The following is a 24230-nucleotide window of genomic DNA, read 5'->3' as shown; positions in this document are numbered from 1 at the left end:
AAGCCTCTGCGAAATATTCAGCTTAGGCAAAATGAGCTCTTGGAAACAAACAATAAGAAAATAATGGGGACATACGCTGAGGTGGTGTAAAGTGTCATTATTCCTTGTATCTGGCAAGCTACCACACCTGAGGATCATGGTGGCAATTATAAAATGTGAAGCTTCTGAGATCATAGTGAGACCTCACTATAGAAGGGTATAAGAATTTGGACATAAACCATCTTTCACCTCCATCTGGCAGAATACCATGCAGCAAATGAGCTTAAGACCACCTTAAAAATAGTCACTTCGAGCAATTTTGAAATCAGGGGGAGAGTAAAAAGTACATGAAAATTAATAAATGAGACATCTACCACTTAAATATTGTAAGCCAGTATAATAACTGGCTTCAGTAAAACATCCCTTAGAAAGCACAAACTCATGAGATCCCATGGAAAAAAAAGTAATTAATGGGGGCTTGCATGGGTTTTGGTAGTTTATTCAGCAATGAAGCCAGAGAATTTTAAATGAATCTGGAGTTTATTAAAGTCTTACCCAATGAAAAATTCAGCAGTGTGTCTTTAAATGATTTTATACAGGTTGTTCCTTTCCAAATTGGAATGATCAGAGCTAGTACGCTGAAAAATATGTCAGATGAATGATATATGAAAAAGAAGACTTTTTCAGACTAATCGCTTTCCAAAGGGTTATTGACCCTAAGAGATTATCAATCTATAAATCTCAAATCTTTTGTTCCTTACCACACAGTGGAGAATGTTTCCTACATACAATAACCACTGCAGCTCCCTTACTCCCAAAAGGCAAGGTGAAACCCTCTTGTACTGCCTCTTTCTCTTCTCTTGCATTGCTCTGGCTGGCAGCGGATGGAGCCCAGCCTGCTGCTGAGGTCCTCAGGTATGTTACAGGGTCATGCACCATGTGGGGGACTCATAGTGATGGTGCATGTTGCTGTTGTGTTGACCACACACTTCCATTTTCTCCAGCCACTTTTGGAAGACCTGTATGTCCTCTGTCATAACCCAAAAGTGCAACAAGACCTTGTTAAACATCCAGGGCCTTACGGGGCTGTCTGGAAAGAGGATAATTTGGAAGCAGATAACAGTTCGGTTTTTCCATTCCGCTGTAAGTGAATGAGAAGGAATAGTTGTCAATAGGCTTCAACTGGAGACTGGCAGAGGAAGAAGGAGTGGAACTCTGGAAAACCTCTGGAAGTGAAAGTGGGGGTCTGGGTTATTTATTTATAATAATCTAGGGAAGCAGTACGTGCAACAGTCTGTTCACATATATTTGGCTTCTGGGACTGATGTTCTTATGACCATAGTGGGATCGACAGATGATCTTACTCAGGGTTTTAGTCCTGGGAAATTTTTCAATGATGAGGGTGCTCCTGAGTGCTATGACTGAACTCAAGTGCTATATTCTAATATATTACAGTATATTCCAACAATATGCCAATATTCTGCATCAGCCACAGCCTAAGCACCAACAGTAATTTTTAAGTGCAAGCGACAGACACAAGGTCCTTTCTGGAACAGGAGAGAAGGTTATAGGGTACCCTGGCAAATCCAGATGTTGTCACTCAGTGTGGGTACTCTCACAGCCTTCTGCAGTCTCCTTTTGAAGACTTACGTGTTTGCTTTAACTTCACTTTATTAGAGTCAAAGAAGTCACTGGACTGAGCCAATGGCTTATCATTAAAAACATACATTTTTTATGGGATAATGGCTTAGGCCAGAGTTTTGTGTGAGGGCCAGTAAAGTTTTAGAGCTGCTAGTAGAGTACAAAAACTCTGTAGTCCCATAACACTAAGCAGTGAATCAATACATAATCATTCCACTGGAATCAAAAGTTCTCAAAAACAAAAAAAAAATGGAGGGGGCAGAGTCTGACAGGTCAAATTTATGTTACTTCAGTTATGTCACTGTTAGTTACATCAGTTCAGTTAGTCTTCCTGTAGCTGACAAAAAGCTGGCATAAAAACATAAAGCAGGCAGAAAATCCATCCCGTACTGTACGCTCTGACTGGTTCCTCAGAGATGCAGCTAGGAGCTCGGGTCTGATCCAGACTGATTCTGTGCTGTCAGCAGATTCAGACACTGATTGGGACTGTAATGGCTGTAGAGCCACAGCCATGATTTTTCATTAAGGCTTTACTGTGGCTTATTTAAACTGCAAGTTCCTAGGACCAGAGCCCTCTTGCACTTGCTCTGCTTATTTTGGTGAGCTGGGAAGAGTGCTCACCTATAGCTCGCTCTCTGTGTGATTCACACTATGGCAGAATGAAGTAGTCTTTTTGAAGTTAACACTAAACAAAATTATTCTGTTTAAACCTTAAACCAAAAGAAATAGATGAGGCAGAAATCCTACCATATGGAAAAATCTGGCAAAATGCATGAAGTCTTAAGTATTGTTCTGTGGCAATTGTGAATAAATGACAACTGCATTATTTTTGACAATATTATTTAAAATAGTTGACATCTACACCTTAAAAAAAAGTTAATATTTAAAAATTTAGATAAAACCTGTACATAATAAAAAAAAAGTTTTTCTTACTGTATTTGTTAAATTAGAATTACAGAAATTCCTCATAGCTACATTATCACACACGCAAGAATAAAAGTTCAAGGTATGTTTCCAAGTCACAGAAACTGCTGAACAAAAGATAGATTTTCTGGCATGGTACGTCTCTTTTATGCCATAATCGGTTCCTAACTGCACTCAGCTGTCCTGGGGAAGATCATTGTAATTGAAAAGTGATCCTCTGGTGGCAGAGAGTTTGGGTAAAAAAGAGATACCTTTCTATACTATGCAAATGATTCAGTGAGTGGCTAAAGACATCATATAAGAGATCCTGAGTAACTGCATATCCTAGTAAAAATGGACTTTGTATTGATTAAAGAAAAAGGAACTAAAAGTAAACCCCATCATATTTAAGAGCAGGATAAGGTAACTATATATATCCTTTCAAAAGAGGAAGTAATGTCCAAACAAGGCAAATTAAATGAACTATAAACTCTCACAAGTTAAATGTAAACCTTCAGTGAGGCAATCAAAAGGAGAGTCTGAAAAGCAACATGTTAAAGGCATAAAAACTAATAATAAAAAGGTCTTTCAAAATACATCAGAAGAAATGATCAAAGCATAAAAGGAGCATCAGGGAAGGTAGACCACAAAAGGAAAATGAACTATTTATATCTGTGTTCACTGGAGAAGTGTCAGGGAGATTTTATTATTTGCAGATGAGCTATCGCAAACTGAATCAGCACTAGAACAAACTGATGTATTAAACGTTGCCAAATTGCTAAGAGCAGATGATATTTGTGCACTGAGTTCTAGGGGAATGCAATTATGATGTTCCTAAAGAAATAATTATTGAGCATATTCTACGGCTTAACTCAGCACCCAAACAAGAGGTATAGAAGGTAAGAAATATAAGTCCCCTTCTGGAAGCTACAGGAGATACAGTAAGTCTGTATGGGGAGACTGAAAGCAGTTATAATCAGTGATAGAATTAGTAGGCATTTAGGTAATAGTAACTTGGGTAAGAGCTATGTCTTAACAAAGAGAAAGCAAGCCTTAAAAATTCATTAGAAGTTTCTGAAGGAAATGAAGGAAGAGGGATCAAGTGATATCCCTGTGCAAAGAAGGTCTTCGAACAATTTTATCCAAAGGGTGTGAGAAATGTGGGTTATGAGAGAAGGTCCTCTCATAGATTAACAATCCATCAAAAGTAGGAAATGGATAATAATATTGGTGAATTTTCACCGTGGAGGGATTCTTTAGATTATCTCAAAAAGACTTGGCAGACTAACAGTTGATTTAGGCAATAACATTTGTTGGTGATGCCAAATTACAGATACTACTCAGTTCAAAAGCCCGCAACACCATTTCTGAGTGGAAAAAAAGGTAAACAAACATAAACTAATACACAATCCACAAAACAGCGGGGGAGACAGCTATAACTGTTTCTACACAATGTTGGCTATGACTGAGAGCTTGGAGTTTATGGTAGAAGAGCAGAGAGCAACAGAAACAAGAAAAAAATTCCCCAACATTATGCTACTGTGTAAATCCACAGTGTGCCCAACACCTGGAGCCCTGCATACAGTTCTTACTCCATTTCAAAGAAAAATAAAGAAGGCACAGACAGCAGCAAGAATCAACAGAAAAAAGAAATTATTTTCATACCAGGAGGAACACAGACAGCTGAAGCCTTTAAAACCAGAAATGGGGCAGAGACTATGAGTAAGAAAAGAGTTGCTTTTATTTCTTGTGATGCAAGAACTAGGGGCTCTCCACTGAATTTATCAATAAGTTAAGAACAAAGAAAAAGAAGTGCAGCCCCTGAAGAAGCTGTGGGATTCACTGCCTGAGTGCCAAGGGTATAAATTACTTCAAAAAAAGCTTTGAAAAGTTTATGCACAAGTAGGTATCCTGGAGGCTTTCACACAGGAGGGGTCAGATACAGCTGTTGAGATCTACCGACTCACCAGGTCAAGGCTGGCTCTCAAACGCTCCAGCTCCTGCTTCTCTTCCTTACGCACCCACCATCAGGGGATGAGAGGAAGATGGGCAAGAAAAAGCTGCAGCCTGAGCTGGGGAAGCTGTTCTTCAGCTCCTGAGCCTGCCTGTGATTGCAGATGCTGTAGGATATGGCCAGGTAGGTACAGGTTACTCAGCATAGCTGAGAAGGGTACCCAAATAGTGAAACGCTACATGAAGCTGTATGAGTCAGTACACAAACACAGCAAATGACTTTAGATGGTAGCTAGTTGTACCCTGTGATCCAACCAGTTGTGTAGTATTTAATATACTGTATGCAATATAATGCAATGTGACTGAAACTGCAACGGGCAGCTCTGTAGCACTAAGAGTAATATCTGAAAATTACACTTTGTTTTCATTTCCATTTGAGTAAAATCTATGCTCAGCTGAATGAGGGCCATAAAGTTAAATTCTGATAAATGTAATTCTCAAGATTTACTGTTTTCTGTAAAAATAGTAAGTGCAAGAGATCTCCTTCCACACCCTTTTATTTTTCCATTTTAAGAAGAAACATACAGAAGCTCCAATGTATCAGGAACACATTGTACTGAATATTTTCATAGCACGATTTCTGAAATGGATGCCTGGCCAAAACAAAATTCTAAACAGCTAAATTTGTATGTCACATAGGTAATAAGCAGTTATCAACACACAAACGTTACGGTAGTTAGAAGTGTTTTATAAGGCATGCCTGTTCCTTTAATTGCATCTGTATTTAAATCTGTTAGCAACATGCATGTTTTCTTTCCTATCCACAAACTCTTTTTTCTATATCTGTTCTCTTCTGAAGTCTATAATCAAGTTTCAATTGGACTTTAAAATGCAGAGTTGTGCTTTGGTAAAACAAAACACCAAAAGCGTAGCAGCTTTTCACGGTTTTCTTCATTTAATCTGCCAGAGAAAATAAAATAAAAAAATAATCAGCACTGTCACTTGAAGAAAAGAAAGAAAGAGAGAAGAAAGAAAGAGAAATACTTAAGATGGACCTTAGCCAGGAGCATTTTATCCTTTATTCATCAGTGGTAAATGAGTCAGATATGACTTGGCCAGGAAAAGAGCTGCTTTACCCAAAATCTGAGTTTAAAGTGAGTCATCTCACTCCAAACACCAATATATCCTCCAACATAACTGGCAAGAGCTTCCTGCAAAGAGGCTCTTGCTGCTGCTTTCTTCGTCTGGAGTCCTGACCATCCAAAGCTGAAGTCAACAGGATCTCTACTGTCAATTCACTGAAACAGGGTTAGAGATGTAGGTCAGAATTATCGACATGGCTGACTATGGTGAGATTAAGAGAAAGTAAATTGGCTCCTTGGCATAACGAAGAAACCCTTCAGACTGCCCTGTCAGCCACAGTGCTTTCTGCTCTGATCCTGCCCTGCTTGTCACAACTTAATGCAAACACTGTCACAAACATTTAATGCAAAGGCTTGCAACAGGTCTTCAGAAGGTGGCTTCCATCTGCAATGAGGGGAGGAGGAGCACATCTACAGTGCCCTTACCAAGAGGGCTTGAGAGCCCAGATGACTCCTCATGCCCCTGCAGCCCTGCCGTTTGTCATAGAAAGGGTCTGGAGAAGGAGTGTTACTTCCTTGGTCCTTAACTACAACAAACACAACAAATGTGAAAAAGCAAAGTTGGACTTACCACTACATGACTGCAGTTTGTGTTGGTATATGCTTATGAAATGAAGGGCATGCTTTTGTGAAATGAATGAAATTATACTGGCATGAAAGAAGAGCATGCAATGTCAAATCAGTCCCTGGATTTATGATCCCGTGCCAGACTTTCATTCATGCTCAAAGTGCAGCCAGGTCCTCTCAGGTCTCCCTGCAGCTCAGAGGACCCTCAAAACCAGACCTTTTGGGTGACCATTTTGGATTCCATATTCCTCCTTACATTCAGCAGGAAGAAAACAAAGAGAACGATGTCCCAAAGCCTCAGAAAACCAAACTATCAATTTTGGCCCAGTGGGACAGCACTTATGTTGTCTTGTTGCTCTCTGATGGTAATCTGGCTTCGAGTGACTTCTTTGTGGGTTACGAATGTGGAAACAGACTTAGGAACGCATGCGTGCATAGGGTTTTTTTTGTGCTGCAGAAAAATCTCTGCAGCACCACAGAAGATATTTCAAACGAAGCCATTTTTCCACAGAACAATTCATCACAACGGATTTGTCCCTATAAGAGTCCAGAACTGACGAAGTGTAATGAATCTGGCAGCCACATGAATCCCACTTGTGTACATTTCAGCACATCCGTTTTTTTCCATTTCTTTCAGCTCTGCCCTGAAATTCTGTTTTCAGAATGGGTGGAAACTGTCACAGGTTATCAGTAGGTAGGTAATAAATACAATAATTAAGTGCAGTGTTAGTCAAAGGGTTATTTTGTTCAAATCATGTAGGATCAGCAGTTGCTCTCAATGGTTGTACTTTTAAGTGAGTGGAGGCTATAACAAATACAATTCTTGGTTATTCTGAGCAATGTAAAAATACACAAAATTAACCACACCCTTTTCCAGACAATTTAAAGCTTTGCTTTGTTTGACTGCGTTGGTTCCAACACTAACTAAAATTCTTTAAATTTCAGAGATATGCGTACATGAGAAGGCACCTTTCTGTCCCTGGTTAGCAGAAGTGTCTATTAACTGTCACAAATTTGTATGACGAGCCTTACATTATTCCTTAGCTGAGCCCTGATTAGACTCTCACAAATCTAAAATATGTCTCTCGTTCACCATAGATTCTTCCCTAAGCTTTTATGGAATTGTTTGCAATAATGCTAGCACAATGATAGCCATAGTATATTAAAGTATAATTACAATCAGAAAGGTAATTATGCAAATACTGCGAACTTTACTAGCTAGCTCTGCTCCCTGTGTGTCCCTTTGAGCCACGTCTATTAACTCGTTGGCAGATGAGCGCTCCCACTGTTGTGAGAAACATTCGCTCCCAAACGCATCCATAGCTTTTAGCACCGCACTAGCCCCCCAGATGCCTATCAGATCAGTTCTGATTAAAAGAGTCAACGTGGGAGGCAAGAACCAAATCAGACAAGTAGCTGTCACGATGTAGGAGCCATGGATCCTTCTGGCTCCCCTCCCACCACCGCTCTGCCTACCCACAGCTCCCTCCTTTCTCTCCTGTTGTTACACAGCTCTGCTCCACAGCCTGCAGGGAGCTGGTGAGTCTCCTTATAAGGCTTTTTACTCCTTTCCTCCTCCCTTCCCTGTTTTCTCTGTGTCATGGAAACTGAATGGTTCCACTGCATTTTGGGTCTTCCTCTGCTGATGAAGGCCAGGAAAGTTTGTCCCTATAACAAGTAAATAGAAAACTCCAAGAACTTCTGGAGTTGCTTTTCTGATTCCTAACAGCTCTTCGAAGAAATAGTTTTGTAGATGACACAGTATTCAGTGGCTATGAATTTTTTTCATCTCTAATTGGCAAAAAAACCCAACAGCAGTTACTGTATCATTTTCTCAAATCGTGAAATTGAAAGCAATCTTCATTGATGTAAAAAGCAGCTGGCAAGCTCGAAAACCCCAGCATTCTCATTCTTTGTTGGTGTACCTTCATCTTGGTACACTGAGAATGTTGGCCATAATCCTGGTCAGGTTGGCTTTAAGTTTTATATTGGCACCGTTCCATTGCTTCCATGGAAGTAACATTTAATGCCCGTCTAATACCATTTAATAATGATTTAAGTCCATCCTTATTAAATATATCTGATCATGTGTTAAATGCCATCCTAGAAAATTAAAGCTAAACCAGGTTTGAACAGCTTCCAATGAGAAGAATATGGTTGATTATACTTGATCATCTCTATTTTCCTCATGTGGATATTGGACTTTTTATGTAGTAGAGAGGACTAGACATGGGAAGAAAACAAGGTTCTTGTACTAATCATGAACCTTAGTAAAGAATTACACATGCCAAAAAAATATCTGCTAGCATAGAATACCTGTGCTTCTAGTGGCCAAGTAAGAGAGCTCAAATCCAAAGATGAAAATTTCCAGGTACCTCAATTAGCAGATAATTTTGAAACAACCCTTAGTCTAACTGTCTTCTTCATCTCACTTGGCTGGAGCAAAAGCCTTCCTCTCTACAATAACCGCATACGCTTACCTGCTGCTTTCCTGAGGGATACACTGCTCAACATCCACTGAAAGAGAGGCCATAGCAGATACTGTTTCTGTCTCCTCCCTCTCTCGTTTCTGAGACTCAGCCAGAGCACAATCCACTGGCACAGAGTATGGCTCCACAGACTTCCAGTACTTGCCTAAGGAAAACACACATAATAATTTATGGGAATTTTAGCTAGCATGGTGGTACAAGCATAGTAATCACTTAGTTCAACACCGAGTGATTATAATTTAAAATCACTGTGGTGTAAGGAGTACAGTTGAAATTTCAGACTGCAGTGAAGAGGTATATTTCTGAACCTAAGAATGCCAAGTTGGAAAGTGCTTTCATTCCAAGGGCTGTGTCACACCCTTCCCCAGAAGGTAATAAACTGGAGGAGTAACACATAGACTAGTGAATGCATTCTGTCAGACAGGCTATTGGCTTTATCTCTGCAAGGTGAAGGGAGTTCAGGGCAGATTGAATACCTGGAAGCTCTGACGTGGCAGACAGTTGATTCATATACAGCAAACAGGACTAAAAATTGAACATTGTTGTACAAAGTACTCACACAGCACTGTCTGGAAAAGGAAAAAAGTCAGAAATGCCAACTCGGACTGAAGTGATGTTGCCAGAACAATCAGGTTTGTTAGTCCTGGATGTTCTTTCTCCTCCAACCTCAGGGCGTATACTAGAACAATAATTTATTTAAAACTTTCATATATGAACTGGCTGTTGCTGGAAAGCCACCAGATAGCATAAGGAATAGAGCTTTCTGGTTTGCTGTGTAAAAACACAGCAGTGGATTAAAAGCATGAGTATTCTCAGCTTTCTGCCTGCAACAGAAGAGACAGTGAGAAGTTTCTCAGGCAATGCAAACAATGATGGCAGGTGTCTCATCGTCAACATATAAAATAGTCTGCTATTGCAGTGCTATTAAGAAACAGAGGTTGATTAGCCGTAACCAGGTGAATAAGTAAGAATTTAAATATATATTTCTTACAGTTCAGTAATCCACTGAGCACTTGCTAATTGCCAGGTGGATGACACCTGGAAATTAGGAGCTTTGGGAAGGCTGGGAGTTCTGGACCAGAGCTTATTCAGTGTTTAGCAAGAAGCTTCCAGCAGCTGCTGCAGAGGTTGGATCAGGGTACTTATCTGGGAATTAGACAGAGGGCTTCAACAGCTGTGAAAGAGAGGGGATCAAGTAGGGGACTTTTCTGAGGGCTAAAAGGAGGATTTTGGCAGCTGGGCAGTGGGCTGAGTCGAGGTGCTTATCCAGAGGGTAGCTGGAGGCTTTGACAGCTGGGAGGCCAGGCCAGCGGTGGTGCTGTCTGTGCTGCACAAAGGCTGCTAAAAACTCCCTCTTTGGTAATGCAGCTCTTGACACAGTTTCAGGCTTTTCGAAAGATGAACTTTTCCTTCCAGTGAGAAAGCAGCTGTCAATAAAGCCTGAAAACGTCTTTATTCAAAAACATCATTGCAAGATGAAAGCCCAAGTCAATCTGCAAGAACAACCCGTGAGCATGGCTAGCATGTTTCTTTGAACTCTAATAGTGTGCACGTTTGAGTAGTTAGCAGAATCTTTAAATAACGGGGACCTTCTGGGGATAAAATGTAAAGTGTATTAAGTATCCTACAAAGTTGAGATTAAGTGTTAGGAGGTTGGCTTTGCTCCAAAAGCATGAAAGACACAGCTAAAAAGTTATGTACATAACAGTAGGCTCAATGATTGGAGCCTGGCAAATTTTATAAAAACAAGACAAAAATATTCTCTATTATTACTGTGCTCAGAGACCATATTCTCTGTTCATTAAAAAGTACACCAAAAACAAACAAAAAAGTTATATGAGCATTCCACAATGTTCTCACAGATCATATGTGCAAAAGTCAGTCTTTGCAATATACACCCAATTCAACCCTATAATTTATGAGCTAAATGTTTGCAGAGTGGGTGGGGTTTTTGTTGCAGAAACAGATGTGCAAGAAAATCAAATCTGTTGGCATGGGAATAATACCCCCTCTTGCCTATAAAAGAAATGAACCCATGTTCACTGCTGGAGTTTTCAAGGGCTCTTATTCATAAAATAAAATATTAGTACCCAGCTACCACTGTGTTGCTCTCCTGCAGCAACAATAAAACAGCATCAGTGAGGATTGCTACATTGCATTCGTTCATTCACACACAGGCTTGCACACCAGCTGCCCCCTGAATCCTGACTTTCTTGTAACACTAAAACTCAGGGCCAATTCAAGCATATTAGTGGGCTCTCTGTGCCCATTTAACTGCCCTTCACTCCCAAGTGATCATTGATTTTCCTTGTTTCCCTGCATTGAGAATTGTTATGAGAGGGGCTTCAGCAATAAAGAGGGAGAGCAGAGTCAGGCCAGGAAGCAGGTGGCAGCACCTATGCTGCAGTGGAAGGTCTTGGAGAAGGGGAATACATGGCAGGGTGTGTGTGGTTTGTGGGAGGGCATTTTAAAGCAGTCCCCGTTAGGAACAGTGCTCAGGTAGCAGTGGGTACCTCATGCAAAGAGGACTTTCTGATGCTTGTGAAAAAGCAATGGTAGATTTTTCTTTGAAATCAGAAAGCTGTACTTTACAAACACCTGTGGTAAGCAGAACAGCTTTGCAAGCTTCTTTTGATACCGGACAACATTCATGTGTTGAACACAAACCATGCAGGGCTGGCAAGGTCTTGTGGAATGAAGAGGCAATCACAGCATGCCAGCTGCAAAGGAGCTCTGTTAGAAACCCTAGGTATGCTATGGATTGACAATTAAATGAGCTCAAAAAGCATCTGCCTCAAACTGCTCACATCTCTGAAAATGCCATTTCTACTGTGCTATACTGGAATGTGAAATTCTACCGGTCCTGTTACATTCATTGAGAAGAACTTGGTGGGGCTCAAGGGAAAGAATGAAGCATACTGCTGGTTTCATTCATACAAAACTTGAGCAATCACGGCTTGCAAGAACAAACAATGAAACCAAATCAGTCTTCTAGGTATGCTTTGGCTTTCAGCATGAAAATGTGCTTAAGTCTTCCTCAAAGATTTGTGGGAGCACTGATTATTACCAGGAAATAATAAAAGTGAATGTTTCTGTCACTGTTACAGGCTTTTGGAATTGCCTTTCACAAATAGATTTGGACATGTCGTGCCATGGCTTGCTTGGAAAAAAAAAACACATTTGGGGGTGGTATTCAAGCTAGTGAACAGGATTGTTTAGAAATAGCATATTACATGGGTGTGGGAACTACTACTTCCAAATGTATTACATTTCCAAAGGAGCTTTGGATCCCTGTCACATACAAAACATTTATAAAAATTCCATTCTAGTTAGAAAAAAGTTGTTTCCTCTCATTGTCTAAGTATTGTACTTTCAATTTTTTTGCAACAAACACAGAGGAGAGACTTTTTTTGTGTAAAATATTGCTAATATTCATGATGAAAGCTGGATCACAGAAATACAGACCCATTATACATGCAAGCAATCATCCAAACTAATCAGGCTTTCTCAGTATATCTTGAGTTGCTACTCCATAGCATAAAGCTTTTCAGCCTGCATAACTCCCTATAATAATCAACGCATGCTTGCTTTTCTTAATTCCATCTAAATATATATCCTCCATAAAGCTGCACTGAACTTCCTCAATGCTCCTTTCTGCTATCCAAGCATATTCCTTTCTAATACTCGGTTTCTCTCCAGACAAAATGAGGTATGCATAACTTTAGGGGCAATAGCTGAAAGAAAAGCCAGAATATAGTGTATAAATAACTCCAAACCCTGAGCAGCCTGTTAGGTTTCAGAACTGCCCCCTTGCACCGCCATGACTGTAGCGGTCCAGCTCAAACCTAAGTGTGGCAAAATTAAGACACTCTGCAGAACTCTGGGTTATGTTTTTAGATACATTTGTTCCTAAATCTATCAATTCTGTCTGAACTGCCATCATTTGTGTGTATTTCTAGTAAGACACTATGCCTTTCTAGAGTCAGTATTATCTTTTATGTTTCTCAGTTCACCTTTTTTTTTTTTTCTTTTTTTTTTTCCCAGATCCATTTTTCATTAAATACATGTCTTATTTCAAACAGAATTGCATATTCTTCCCTCATGGCTGTGGCCTTTGTACAGCTTTTTGTCCTTATAATTTGCAAATCTGCTCTGTCTTGCATAGTACATGAATTTCCTTACCTTGCTGATTCCTTCCAAATCATTAACACTTTCTTAACAGGGAATTTTAAGCAAGATACTAACACATGAACATGAACATATGACTCAGCAAAAATGACCTCCTGGAATTTACCATATAGAGCTGATTTACTCAGAGCATTTGCGTATCTAGGTGCCTACTAGATACGAAGGATGAATTATATACCTACAGTGAATTTTCTTTGTCACTTTAAAACCAAAATCAGATTGATAAGTACTGCATGATCAGTGGGTAATACATGATGTCCCTTTAAAAAACTGCATTTATTTTATACAGATGAATCTCAATTATTTGTGATTCATCTAACATGAAGAAAAACATTTGTTATCCATTTGTTATTGTTAAGGAGCCAGCAAACAGTAGAAGTCAGGAAGCTCCCACTGCCTCAGTAAAATGGCAGGGAGCAGAAGAATAGAGAGTTTAAGGGAAGTCTGCTCAGTTGGATTAAGGTAACTGATGGCAAAGAGAACTTTCTTCAGTGAGACCAGAGCAAATGCCCTAAAGTATCTGGGCAGTAAAGGTTTGGGGTCAGGTACAAGTAAAGCAAACTACCCTCTGCACCAGAAACATAATAAAATAATGTATTTTTTAGCATTGTTCCATGGATCAGTGCCCATTTTGAGCATTTTAACTTAATCTCAATCTCCTATATGTCTCAGAGTGAGTAACTTGTAAACGGCTGCACAAACAGAATCTGAATACACTGTTAGAGCTCTAATTTACCTGTCTGTTCCTGTCCCTCACTGACAAACACCTATTTCATCCAAGTGTCTCTGGAATGTAAAGATTTGGGAATATTCAGGAATCAGAAAGCTCTAAATAATTTAAATGGGTTAGTTTTTCAGGGCTAAATACATAGCAGAAACAAAGAGATATCAAAGAAACAAAAATAAAAGCATACCTCTCTCTATATATATACATACATACTAGGTAGGCACAGCATGTTGGTTTATACATAAAACATTTTCCTACTCTTTTCTCTGAAAAAATGAGATCTATGACATCAATTAATACTAAAAATACCCCAAACCATCCAACCCACCAACCCAAACTGAGAAACATACTTTGAATTTCAGTGGTCTTTTTTAAAGAAGCTATTGCATTCATATTGGGGATTTGGTGCACAACATCTTCTGGGAGAGGCTCCAGCTGCAAGAATAGAATAGAATAATATAAATTTTCAATAAGCCACAGGGAAGTAAAACAAACTGAAACAATCTAATCCTCAGGAAAAGCTCAGCCCAAGAACTGGTTAACATGTTGCTGGTATCAGTTCTAAAAGTATAGCCATGATTGTTTTCTGTTTTCCAGCCATGTAATTGAATTCCAAGGGGCTTTTCTATTGGCTGCAAGACTAATCTATGGAGTCTCTGAAGCAGGTGCATGTCTGTGTATTATTCATTAAAAAAATGCTAGTTATTTGTGTAATTTTTGTAGGTTCCTCACAAACCAAATTCCACTGCGTCTGTATATGCAGCTGGGCACTCCAAACAAAACGTTGCTGAAGCCACACTGGAACTGAAGTGTGCACTCTGTTATCTTTATTTTTCTGGTATTATTGTATCTACCCATTTTACACATTTTAAGATTTATAGGGGAAAACAGTAAAACACAGCTGCTTTTACTAGCTTTGCATTCATTTCAAATACAGTAGTAGATAAAAAATGGTTATGCACATCAGCAGTAAGGGTTCTCTAAGAAAGTTTTTTTATCATCAGCTATATTTTAATTAGACAGATTTAGTTGTATGTTCTTTGAGTAGGACTGCATCACAGTAAATTAGCACAAGGAAGTGTGCTGTTACTGCACAGTTATTTTTGCCCTGCAATGGATAGATAAACCAAGAAAAGCGTGTTTTGAAATTCATCCACATGTGCTTTTTTGTCCACTTCCCATACATTTTCTCCTAGAAAAAGGGTAAAAGATTATTTGGACTAAATGCCTTTTTGTCTACTGTAATAACTATATTCTCCTTGACCTATACTCAGAGTCCAGCCAGTTTTTCCACTTCCCTGCATAGGTTGCTGAGGCTGGGTATGGAGGCATGCTTCCTGTGGAGCCAGGAGTAGCAACTGTGTCAAGGTGGACAAGGGAGAGTGATATCAATACCAATCTCTCCTCTCTAAAACTAAGGAAGTTCAACCACCATTGACATGAAACATCTGTATTGCAGACAAAACTCTTTTAAGCATGCCTGGGTCTACTTCAAACTAGGTCAAGCGAAGCCCACCCAAGGAGCTTCCTCTGTGAAGTTAATAGTTCAGTAGCCATCATTTATTGTCCTCCAGGTTGCTACTGCTGCATTGCTTCCCAGCAACTAGATAAAATCAGCCTTGATCCAAGTACACAAACTGGGAAGTAACTGCAGTGTAGATACTCCTTTAGTGGTGCTATTTTAAGCAAGCTCAGCTACAAATCCCAGAACTTCTGGGACCCTACCATCACAATCAGCAGTGAATGCCTGTCAGTGATAAAGACATTGAAAATATCACCAGTCTTTTGGAGCCTTGGTAACTAAAATGAATAGGGCTGTTCATGTCATTATTTCCGTAGAATCCCATATGGGATTGCAGCTGGAAGATTTTCTTGTGGCTAGAAACAATAGCACTATGTTTTGTTTTCAAACAGCATAAATCACTCCATTCTGCACAGTGAACAAGTGTGCAGAGACTAGTGCTGGTAGGACCTGACTGGGTCCCAAATCTGCTTGGTCACCAAGGAGGCCAAACTGCATAGGGAGATTGTTGCTATCTAATGTGTACCATGGGTTACGATAAAGAGAAGAATTATAGTAGAAATAATATTTGCAGACACGTTTGCAATTCTTAAACGACGTTTACTTCATGATCTTCATGGCTTACTCTATTTGGTAACACTTGCAGGCACCTGGGGGAAAATCGCAAATTTACAAAAATGCCCACCAACAGGTCGAACTTTACACATTTTAGAATAATAATCTATATAATAATCTTAATAATTCATATATTGGGCTATGTAGATAAATAACACATTCTTTTATCACTTGTTATGTTCTGTTTAAACTATCATTTGGCCAGGAAAAGAAAAAATCCTGAAGTTCTGTTTGGTTGTACTGGGTGCAGGAAGACAGGAGGGGAAGCAAACAGTAGCTTAAGGTTCTGTTTTGACGATTTCCTAAGGCTTTGATGACCAGTTCTCCCCCCTGAAGCAGGACAAAATAGCTCTAGGCTATAACAGTAGGAATAATATAGTACAAGGTATGGAATTGCCAGACTGCAAGATATGAGAGCTGTGTCATGTTTTGCCCTTTGAGTACCTTGAGATTCTTTCTGCAGACCTCTTGTAGCAATTATTAAGCTGGGAGCAAATGATGTATAGATAGCTAGAGGAGATTTCCTGTTAAAAGGTCAATTTTTTGTTGGCTTCTTCAGAGCTGGATTTTTGCAGGAGCAAAAAGAAGTCATGATTTTTCCTAATATATCAATGACACCTCTTTATTTATCAGTCCAGTAATATTTTTTTAATGAGTAGGCTGTATTTGAATATCTAGACACATCAGATGAATATTTAGAAATGGCAGATGTGGTTTTAGAAATAAGGATAAGCTGATGAGTCATTAAAGAAAAGAAGAAAAAAGGTCAAATGTCCAACAGTTATCCCAATCATTACTCCATCTGTTAGCTCTACTGACAGATCTGTAGGTGATGTGAGTATAGTAGTCATAACTGATCATTTCCTTAACTCTTTTTTTCCACAAAACTTTAATTTTGTATCCCAAGCTTGGCCTCTGCTCCGGAGCTATTCTGCCTCCTTACCCTTAGGGACAGCCAGACAGACCTTGGATTGTCTTCCATATCAGGGAAACCTTATCAGGCTCCACAAGTAAATTCATTACATCATATACCCTGCTCAGCCCAAAATACAGTACCATTACAAAAACACTGGAAATAAAGCCAGTGGGTTATGGCAGCTATTTCTATACACTTTGAAATGAGAGTGTCTACATTTGAAAGAATGATTTCTGTTGGCAGCTATCCACTGATTGGATACAACTGTACAGTCATAGGGGTGTCCCTGGAAAATATCAGCAGTTAGATCCAACAGTGAACAAAAGAAATTACTCTACACCTGGCATATATGGCACCATCACTTTCCCGCCTACACTTACTGGCATTCAGATTGTAAAGTCCATTAATTCTGGAGGCTAACAGAAAGGAAGCTGAAAAGAGCACTGGAAATACACTGTCAGGAAAGAAATCTTACAGAGAAGAATAGCTCAAGTCTGCAAAAATAACCAAACCACGGGAGAGACAGTTTGGACCAGACACAAAGGGTCACATTTTCAAAGCTTTTATGTGTCTGAATTGGGCTTTTGTGCCCAAAGTAGCAGATGAAAGTAGAAACTGTGTCCACTAATTACTTTCAATGTAGAAGAAACAATGTAAATGGGCAAGGGCAAAAACTACTGGGCTGCCAAAGTCTTCCAGGGGCATATCAACAAATGCTTGAAGAAGGAATTAATGATGGAAATTTCATGTGCCCAGATAGTGATCTGAATTGATCCTTGGGAATGTGGAGAGAATCTGACACTACAGTAGTTTGTACTGAGCTGGAAAATCAATCAATATCTGCATTGTTCTTAGCACTGTCATGTTCTAAAGCACCAAGATTACCTTCAGTGAAGATCGTTGCAGAATGCAGTGAGACGATTGCCAATAGAAGGTAAGGAGCATGGAGAGTCCTGAAAGAAGCAGAGGAAGGGGAGAAGGCAGGCAGGCTCCTCAGAGGAAGGGGAAGCATTACAAACTCCTTTCCCCAGATACACTGTGCAGGAAGAATGGTGCTCTTAGGGTTGCCTGTGATTACAGAGGACTAAGTTCAAAGATCTCACAGGTCCTCTGTGTTCTTCTTCAGTACTTCCTCAGTAATCTTCTCAAAGGTTCTGCACTTTCTGTTTATATATAAGCACTTTAGTCAGGTATTGTGATCCACAATTTCAATGTGGTACATAAGTCATCCTTCAGTAGGGAATACGTTCAAAGGCACAAAGGACCATTAGCACCTATCAATCCCAGAAAACCAAGGGATGCCTTGGAATTATGTAACTTTGGAATCAGAATATTCTCTGTTTCCTTAGCCAAACCACTTCCTGACTAGCAATGCCCACCTTGGGGACTTTGATGTCACCATGCCGACCTCTGGCACATACGTTGCTCTAGTTTCCTACCCCATCTAATTCTCTGTTTCTGGGCCAATCTCTGGACTCTGGGTTTATGCAAGCAGCAGTTGACAGGTGTCTTAGACTCAGTGTTAATTATTTTCTGGGCTTAGACTCAGATTAACAATGAGGATGTGAGATTGTGACTAAGTTTACCATGTAATTTAAAATTGATTTCAGGCCATATTCACTTCCATGAATATTTCCATTTTGGAGAGAGAAATGCTTACCTGTTCTGGTAAATAACCCCTTTTAACGCAGTCCAGGCCCTCTTGGCAGAGCTCACTGCCTAGCTGGCAAGCAGCCCCAGATTCACACTGAATTCCACAAAGGAGAAAATGCCAACTTTTCATCATCAGCAGGAAAGCTGCAGAGTACAAGCTTTCCACTTAAATTACCATCCCCTCCTAAATGCCAGCTCAACAGATTGCAAGAAAGAAGCACATACTTCACACTCTGCAAGAAAATTGTCCGGTATAAGTTTTCAAGCATGCTTGGGAGCCAACCAATCACAATGTTTTGTCAAATTCTGCTTCAGACTGAAATTCAAGCCAGAAGAATATTTACTAGAAGATGTTAAATTTAGTCACTTAAAAATGTTTTTGCACTTAGGGCCAAATTCAGCCTTGGCCGCCACAGTCAATGAGAGCAGACATGTATCCTCTCTGTGCCTTTGTTGCAGGGTCCTGCTGGGCAGAGCACACTGTGGACTGCACTTCTCTGTTTCCTCTATGCAAAGAAGAGCATGACCCCGTCTGCAACTAATTATCACTTATTATAGATCACGGCAAACTGCTGTACCACGTAGAGCTAAGAGATGCTGCCCAAACCTGTAGACAGATCAGAGGGACCATTATGTTAGACTGACTTCCATGCACCATAGAAATATCCCATCTAGCTGCCTGAAAAAAGATGGCATGAAAGAAGAACTAAATTCTTGAGTTTTGACTCAAAGAGTTTTGTGCTTGAAGGAATCCTTCCTTACTCTGGCTGCAGAAGAACCCCCAACTGAATGCAGTTATGTTGAAAATAAGTTGCAGGGTTTAGGATACTGAACTAAAAGAAAGCTTATCCCTGAGGGCTTCTTAAATCCAAGTAGTGCCTCTTCAAAAGTAATGTGGAGGAAAGAAACCAGAACCCATGCTTGCATGCACAGAGAAGCCTTACTCACCACCACCTGGCATCGAAAGGCATAGCAGAGGTCTTTATAGCACTGAAGCTAGGACAGACAAAATAGTGTGGAATTTCCATTCTCCATGAAAAAGATTTTGGGGAAAAATCTCAATATTCAACCCAATTTACACACGCTTCTTGCAATAACATACAAATCTTAACATTTAATGGTTTTCTTAATTGGAGTAATACGTATGTCTTTAGGTGCCTTAAAAATAAATATTTGAAACTATATGAACAATCTGTGAAAAACTGTAGAATCATTTAAAGAGTATCACAATAAATGAAAGAATTGAATTTTAAGCACAAGAGTGTATCATCATCTCAGAAATACTCAGCAATGTATCTTTTCTAATTATCTGAATCCACCATTTCCTTTGTTTGGACAGATGCTCTTTCAATGAACCAGTTCTCAAATCATGCCGAGAAAATTCAGGGATATTTTAAAGCAACTGATGCTCATCTTGCCTTTTTGCCTTCCAGAAGGATTTCTATGTTTTCATTTTGGATTTCAAGGGAATCCAGCTGCTTAATCTCTTCTCACCTCCTGGAAAGATTTCCTTCCAAGGAGATAACCTACAGTGCTTCTAATTAGCTCTACAAATGGTCAAATGGATTTTTCTCAAAGTGACATGGAAATTTTCTTGTTGTACACAGAAGCATGGACAAGAAAACCTAAGATCTTGAAAACTTTTTTTAAAAAGTAATTTCATGTGTAAACTTTCTAACGAATAATTTTGTTTCTATAAAATTTATTATTACCCTTAATTCTACAATTTTCTTTTTAGTCTTTTCCTCATTTAAGGAGGCATTCACACCACAAAACCAGATGAGCCATTTCAGATACTATAGGGTGTCTTTCCTGTTGCCTCTCTGAAAGGGTGTGGATCTTTAAGTTCTGTGTTAGATCTACCAGTCTTGTGCTGATGTCCTGGATACCCTAAGGTATTTAAAAAAGGCACCAGGCACCTCTATTTAGGGAATTGGGTCTTAGAGGCAATTAACAATGTAAGTACTTCCAATCAGAGAAAACCAACAATTACAATCCCAATTGTGATTCTGTCAAAATTTGAAATTATTGTTCAAAAGTACTTCTGCAGAGAAGTTCGGAAGTATTGGCACCAAATGGATGGGGCCGATAGCTCATTCAAATCCTTATCTCTTCCAAGAAGAAGAGACCTTTTGAGTAGTTTTTTTGGTTAGTCTTCAAAATCAACAACTGTATGCAGGAATTTCCTTTGCCATGCTCAAATTATTTAAAGAAGATTAACTTGATAGTGTATTCTTTTCCTAGTGGCTTCACTTGCATTTGCGTAAGAGAAGAGTAAGTTATCTTGCTAAACAGATCACTGTGCTACAAGCCACATAAAAATAAGAGCAAAATATATCTATTTTGGATGTCAACTTGTTTTCCTTCTTGGTGTTCAAAGACAAACTAAGAAAAGAAAGCATTTTGCACTTGTAAGTTTGATGTTACTTCTTCATATCAGACCAGCTCTCCATGAAAGTTGGAAGTTGTTTTACAATCACTTTTTTTAAAAAATGTTATTCTGCTGGTAATAGAACATATGAAGTAGTGAATTTCTGTATTGACAAGTCTTGGCCAAAAACAACAAAAGAAAAGAAAAAGTTTTCAGAAACCTCTGCAAAGTGTTTGTGAATTCTAATCCTCAGCACATGAATAAATACATCTGACAAACTGCAGAGTACCTTACAAAGGCCTTTCCCAACCTTTCTAATTTGAGTTCAATTACATGTGTAGTGTTTAGATATGAAGTTCATCTTGCCAATGTTTTTAAACTAGGGTGCACTATATACCATTATTTGTAAAAGTGAAGGGCAAATAAGTTATAATTATCCTACTAATCACCTGTAAAGAATTGCATTCAAGGAAGAATGCATCCTCAAATTACAATGAGTCGTTGTTTGAAGAAAAACTTTTTTTTTTTCCTGTCCTTGGCAGGAACCTGCTTGGAATTTGCTGTGCAAGTTCATGAATATTATGCTGAAATCAAGCAATGTGTATGCTTTGGGCCATGTGGATTAGATTGCCATAAATCTATAGATGTCAACAGATGTGCTGATCTTTAACTGCTAACTAGGTATCAGACTTCCTCATTATTGTCTGCTCCTCTACAACACCTTAACTTATTTTAAGCAAACATCAGTTTCTTATGGTAGTGTTGGTAACAACATCCTCTCTAGAGCATTTTTCTCAGCAGCCACAGCATATTATCTCTTTGAAATTCTGTTGCACCAGACCATTTAATGCATGTCCCTGAAGACAATGCTGTGATTAAGAGCACATGAGAATAATGCTTATTGCATGAGATGTTTCAAGTTATTAATGATCATGTTCTTTTACAAGTGAATTAAAAATGGCTGCATGGTTATGTTTGTCTTCATTCTTAGTTATTTTATTTTTGTCTCCTGAAATTTGCTTTGCTATATTTTGCAAACAGATAGACTCACAGTTTATCTAATTTCCCGGTCTCAAATTACTCTAAAATAAAATGGAAGAAAGTCTGTATTCCAGTACATTTATCCCATTCCTTTTTCTCACAATCAATATTTTTTCTCTGATAATGGTTAGTCAGTGACAGCAGAAATAGAGGTTGGGTATGACATAGTGTTAAAACAAAACAAGGCAGTTTTCATAAATGGGTAGCACCACCAAATGGTCATAACTGGATAAAGGGACCCAGGCAGCTACACAGAGGAAGGCACATGATACCAGCAGCATTATACCATTTGCATTAGTTCCACAGAAGTGCAAATTTCAGTGAATGGGTTTAGAAGGGTTATGAAAAGCCACTGATGCCATAAGATACTACCACAGGGAAGATGATGACAGAGAATATCAGAGTGCCCTGGAATGGCAGCTGATTAGGAAGGCAATGCTGCATTCAGTAAGACTGTCAAATGCCTTAAGCTAGGTCTTGTAATCCATAATTCTGCACCTAAATAAAAGGACCAACATTTTGCTGAACATCTTTTCCAGTAGTGCCTGTCACCACACTGGAAAACTCTTTATGGGACTTGCAAATGTAATAGTAGATAAAACCCAATGAAAGCTTTTTTTCTGGGTTTTTTTGTTTTTTTTTTTTTTGACATGTCTACTTTAAACTTCTGAGAATATTTTTTAAAAAGCTATCTTTTATTCATTGCATGTATAATGTAAAACAAGAAGCATAAAAATATTTTCTTGATGGGTCATAAAAATGAAAAGAAAAGGTTTAAAAGAATATTTAGAAAACCCTTCTATCCAGTATCCATCAGGAGACACATTACTTCACATTATTCACATAGGTATGAAGCCTTGAACTGGAAACGAACTGGCAGACTAGCTTGCAGCTTGGCACTAATACATTTGATTGGGGAGATTATATAGCTATTACCACTTCCCCTGGGGAAAAAATGTAACACTGCACTTTATAACAAGATCTTGCAAAATTCGAAATTTATGGTAAAGGCTTTTGTCCTTTCATAAATTATTTTGGCTGCAAGCTTATTTTCCTTCTCATCACATTTATAGGAGAAAAGATATTTTCTAGTGGACAACAGAACAATTTTCACTATTGCGAATGCTTATTTTGTGTTTGTGTACATAAAGAGCACATACTCATACTTACTTAGTCTGATAGTCAACTCTCAAAAGTTTTTACATATTATACATAGTGTTTGACAAATCTTGCACACTCCATTTAAATTACATACAGATCAACCTGAATCTTCATTTATAACTTAAAAAACTTTTTGTTTTGTTGTCTTGGAAACATTTTTATTAATGTTGTTCAATTTTAAAAGCCTCTGAAATATGTTCTTTCACATGCCAGTTGAAATATCAAAATAGTGCAAAAAATGTGCCTTTTATAATATCCAGTTCCTAAGATTACCAGATATCTTGCAAAAGCCATTTTTGTTTCCATGAGTTGGCTGGAAGATCCAATCCTGATAAATGATATGCACACCAATCACTACCAAGGATGCCAAATCTAGTATTCAGTACATCACCAAAAGCAATTTTGAGGTATTAAATATTACTCTGAACTGGGAATAATTTAGGCAAACACTAAAGAATTAATATAATCCTCTAATTCAGAGGTATTTATCCAAACGAGCTCATCTGAGGTCTGCTCATTTCTAAAACATGTTCAAATCACATGTTTTTCATACCAAATGAAAAAAGAACTGATGCCATTATTACTAAAAGAAAATCAAAGATAGGAGTTTCAGCAAACTTCAATCATTCGCTCCACCAACTATGATTTATGTTTTACCTTATTTCCTAAAAGGGCGTTTATACAGGCTTCAGATGCATCACAGATGGCAGTAAGGTCATGTCCTCCCTCCAGTGCCAGCACAACACGGCCATCCGCTAGCTTCAGCAATTGCTTGGTTAGGTGACCAAAACCTAGTATTTAAATACAGTAGTGCAAAAAATTAAAGCTGAATAGATATTACTAGTATATTTCACATCACCTGCATGAGAATGTAGAAAGCTCATGGAAAATGTACAGAGACCCTGGGATATACTTAGTCCAGTACCCTGTTTCTGACTATGGCCCACACCAGATGCTTTGGAGTTAGGTATATGGAATTTTGTATGAGGTAAAGGTGAGATAATGTCCCTCATGCTGATCCCTAGTAGCTGGAGATTAGTTGAAGCATGAGGTTGTCTTTCTTTTTACTGTCATTAACCATTATCACCTTGGATTCTCTTCCTATTTGCACATCAATGTAACATATACCCCTGTTATTTAAAGAGATCTGACATAACCCTGGTCACTTAGGCACCAATATGACAATATTATTTGTAGTTAAGCTATGGCACTATAATTAAAAATACTTGTGCTTCAAAAATGAGATTATGACATTTTCATTTACAAATATTGCTTCTTCATTTGTATTTGGGGTTTGACTATAATATATGACCATGGACCAAAAAATAGGGGAAACATGTTACCTCTTAGCTCCTTTTTTAA

The 24230-nt window shown here is 38.7% G+C and overlaps 1 protein-coding gene across 2 annotated transcripts in view; it reads right to left on the bottom strand.

Annotated features, from left to right (window-relative positions):
• The window catches only part of HDAC9 (histone deacetylase 9), a 479936-nt gene that overhangs the window by 2026 nt on the left and 453680 nt on the right, over positions 1-24230 (bottom strand). For both annotated transcript variants that reach the window (XM_037385339.1, XM_037385337.1), the window contains 3 exons: positions 23526-23659; positions 13940-14024; positions 8666-8819 (listed from right to left, as the gene is read on the bottom strand). In XM_037385339.1, the coding sequence (XP_037241236.1) occupies positions 8666-8819; positions 13940-14024; positions 23526-23659 (373 nt within the window). The remainder of the gene's footprint in view (positions 1-8665; positions 8820-13939; positions 14025-23525; positions 23660-24230) is intronic.

Source organism: Falco rusticolus, chromosome 4 (genome assembly GCF_015220075.1).
Source record: "Falco rusticolus isolate bFalRus1 chromosome 4, bFalRus1.pri, whole genome shotgun sequence".
Taxonomy (NCBI): Eukaryota; Metazoa; Chordata; class Aves; order Falconiformes; family Falconidae; genus Falco; species Falco rusticolus.
Note: the sequence above shows the minus strand (reverse complement) of the source record. Positions and strands in the feature narration are given on the sequence as shown.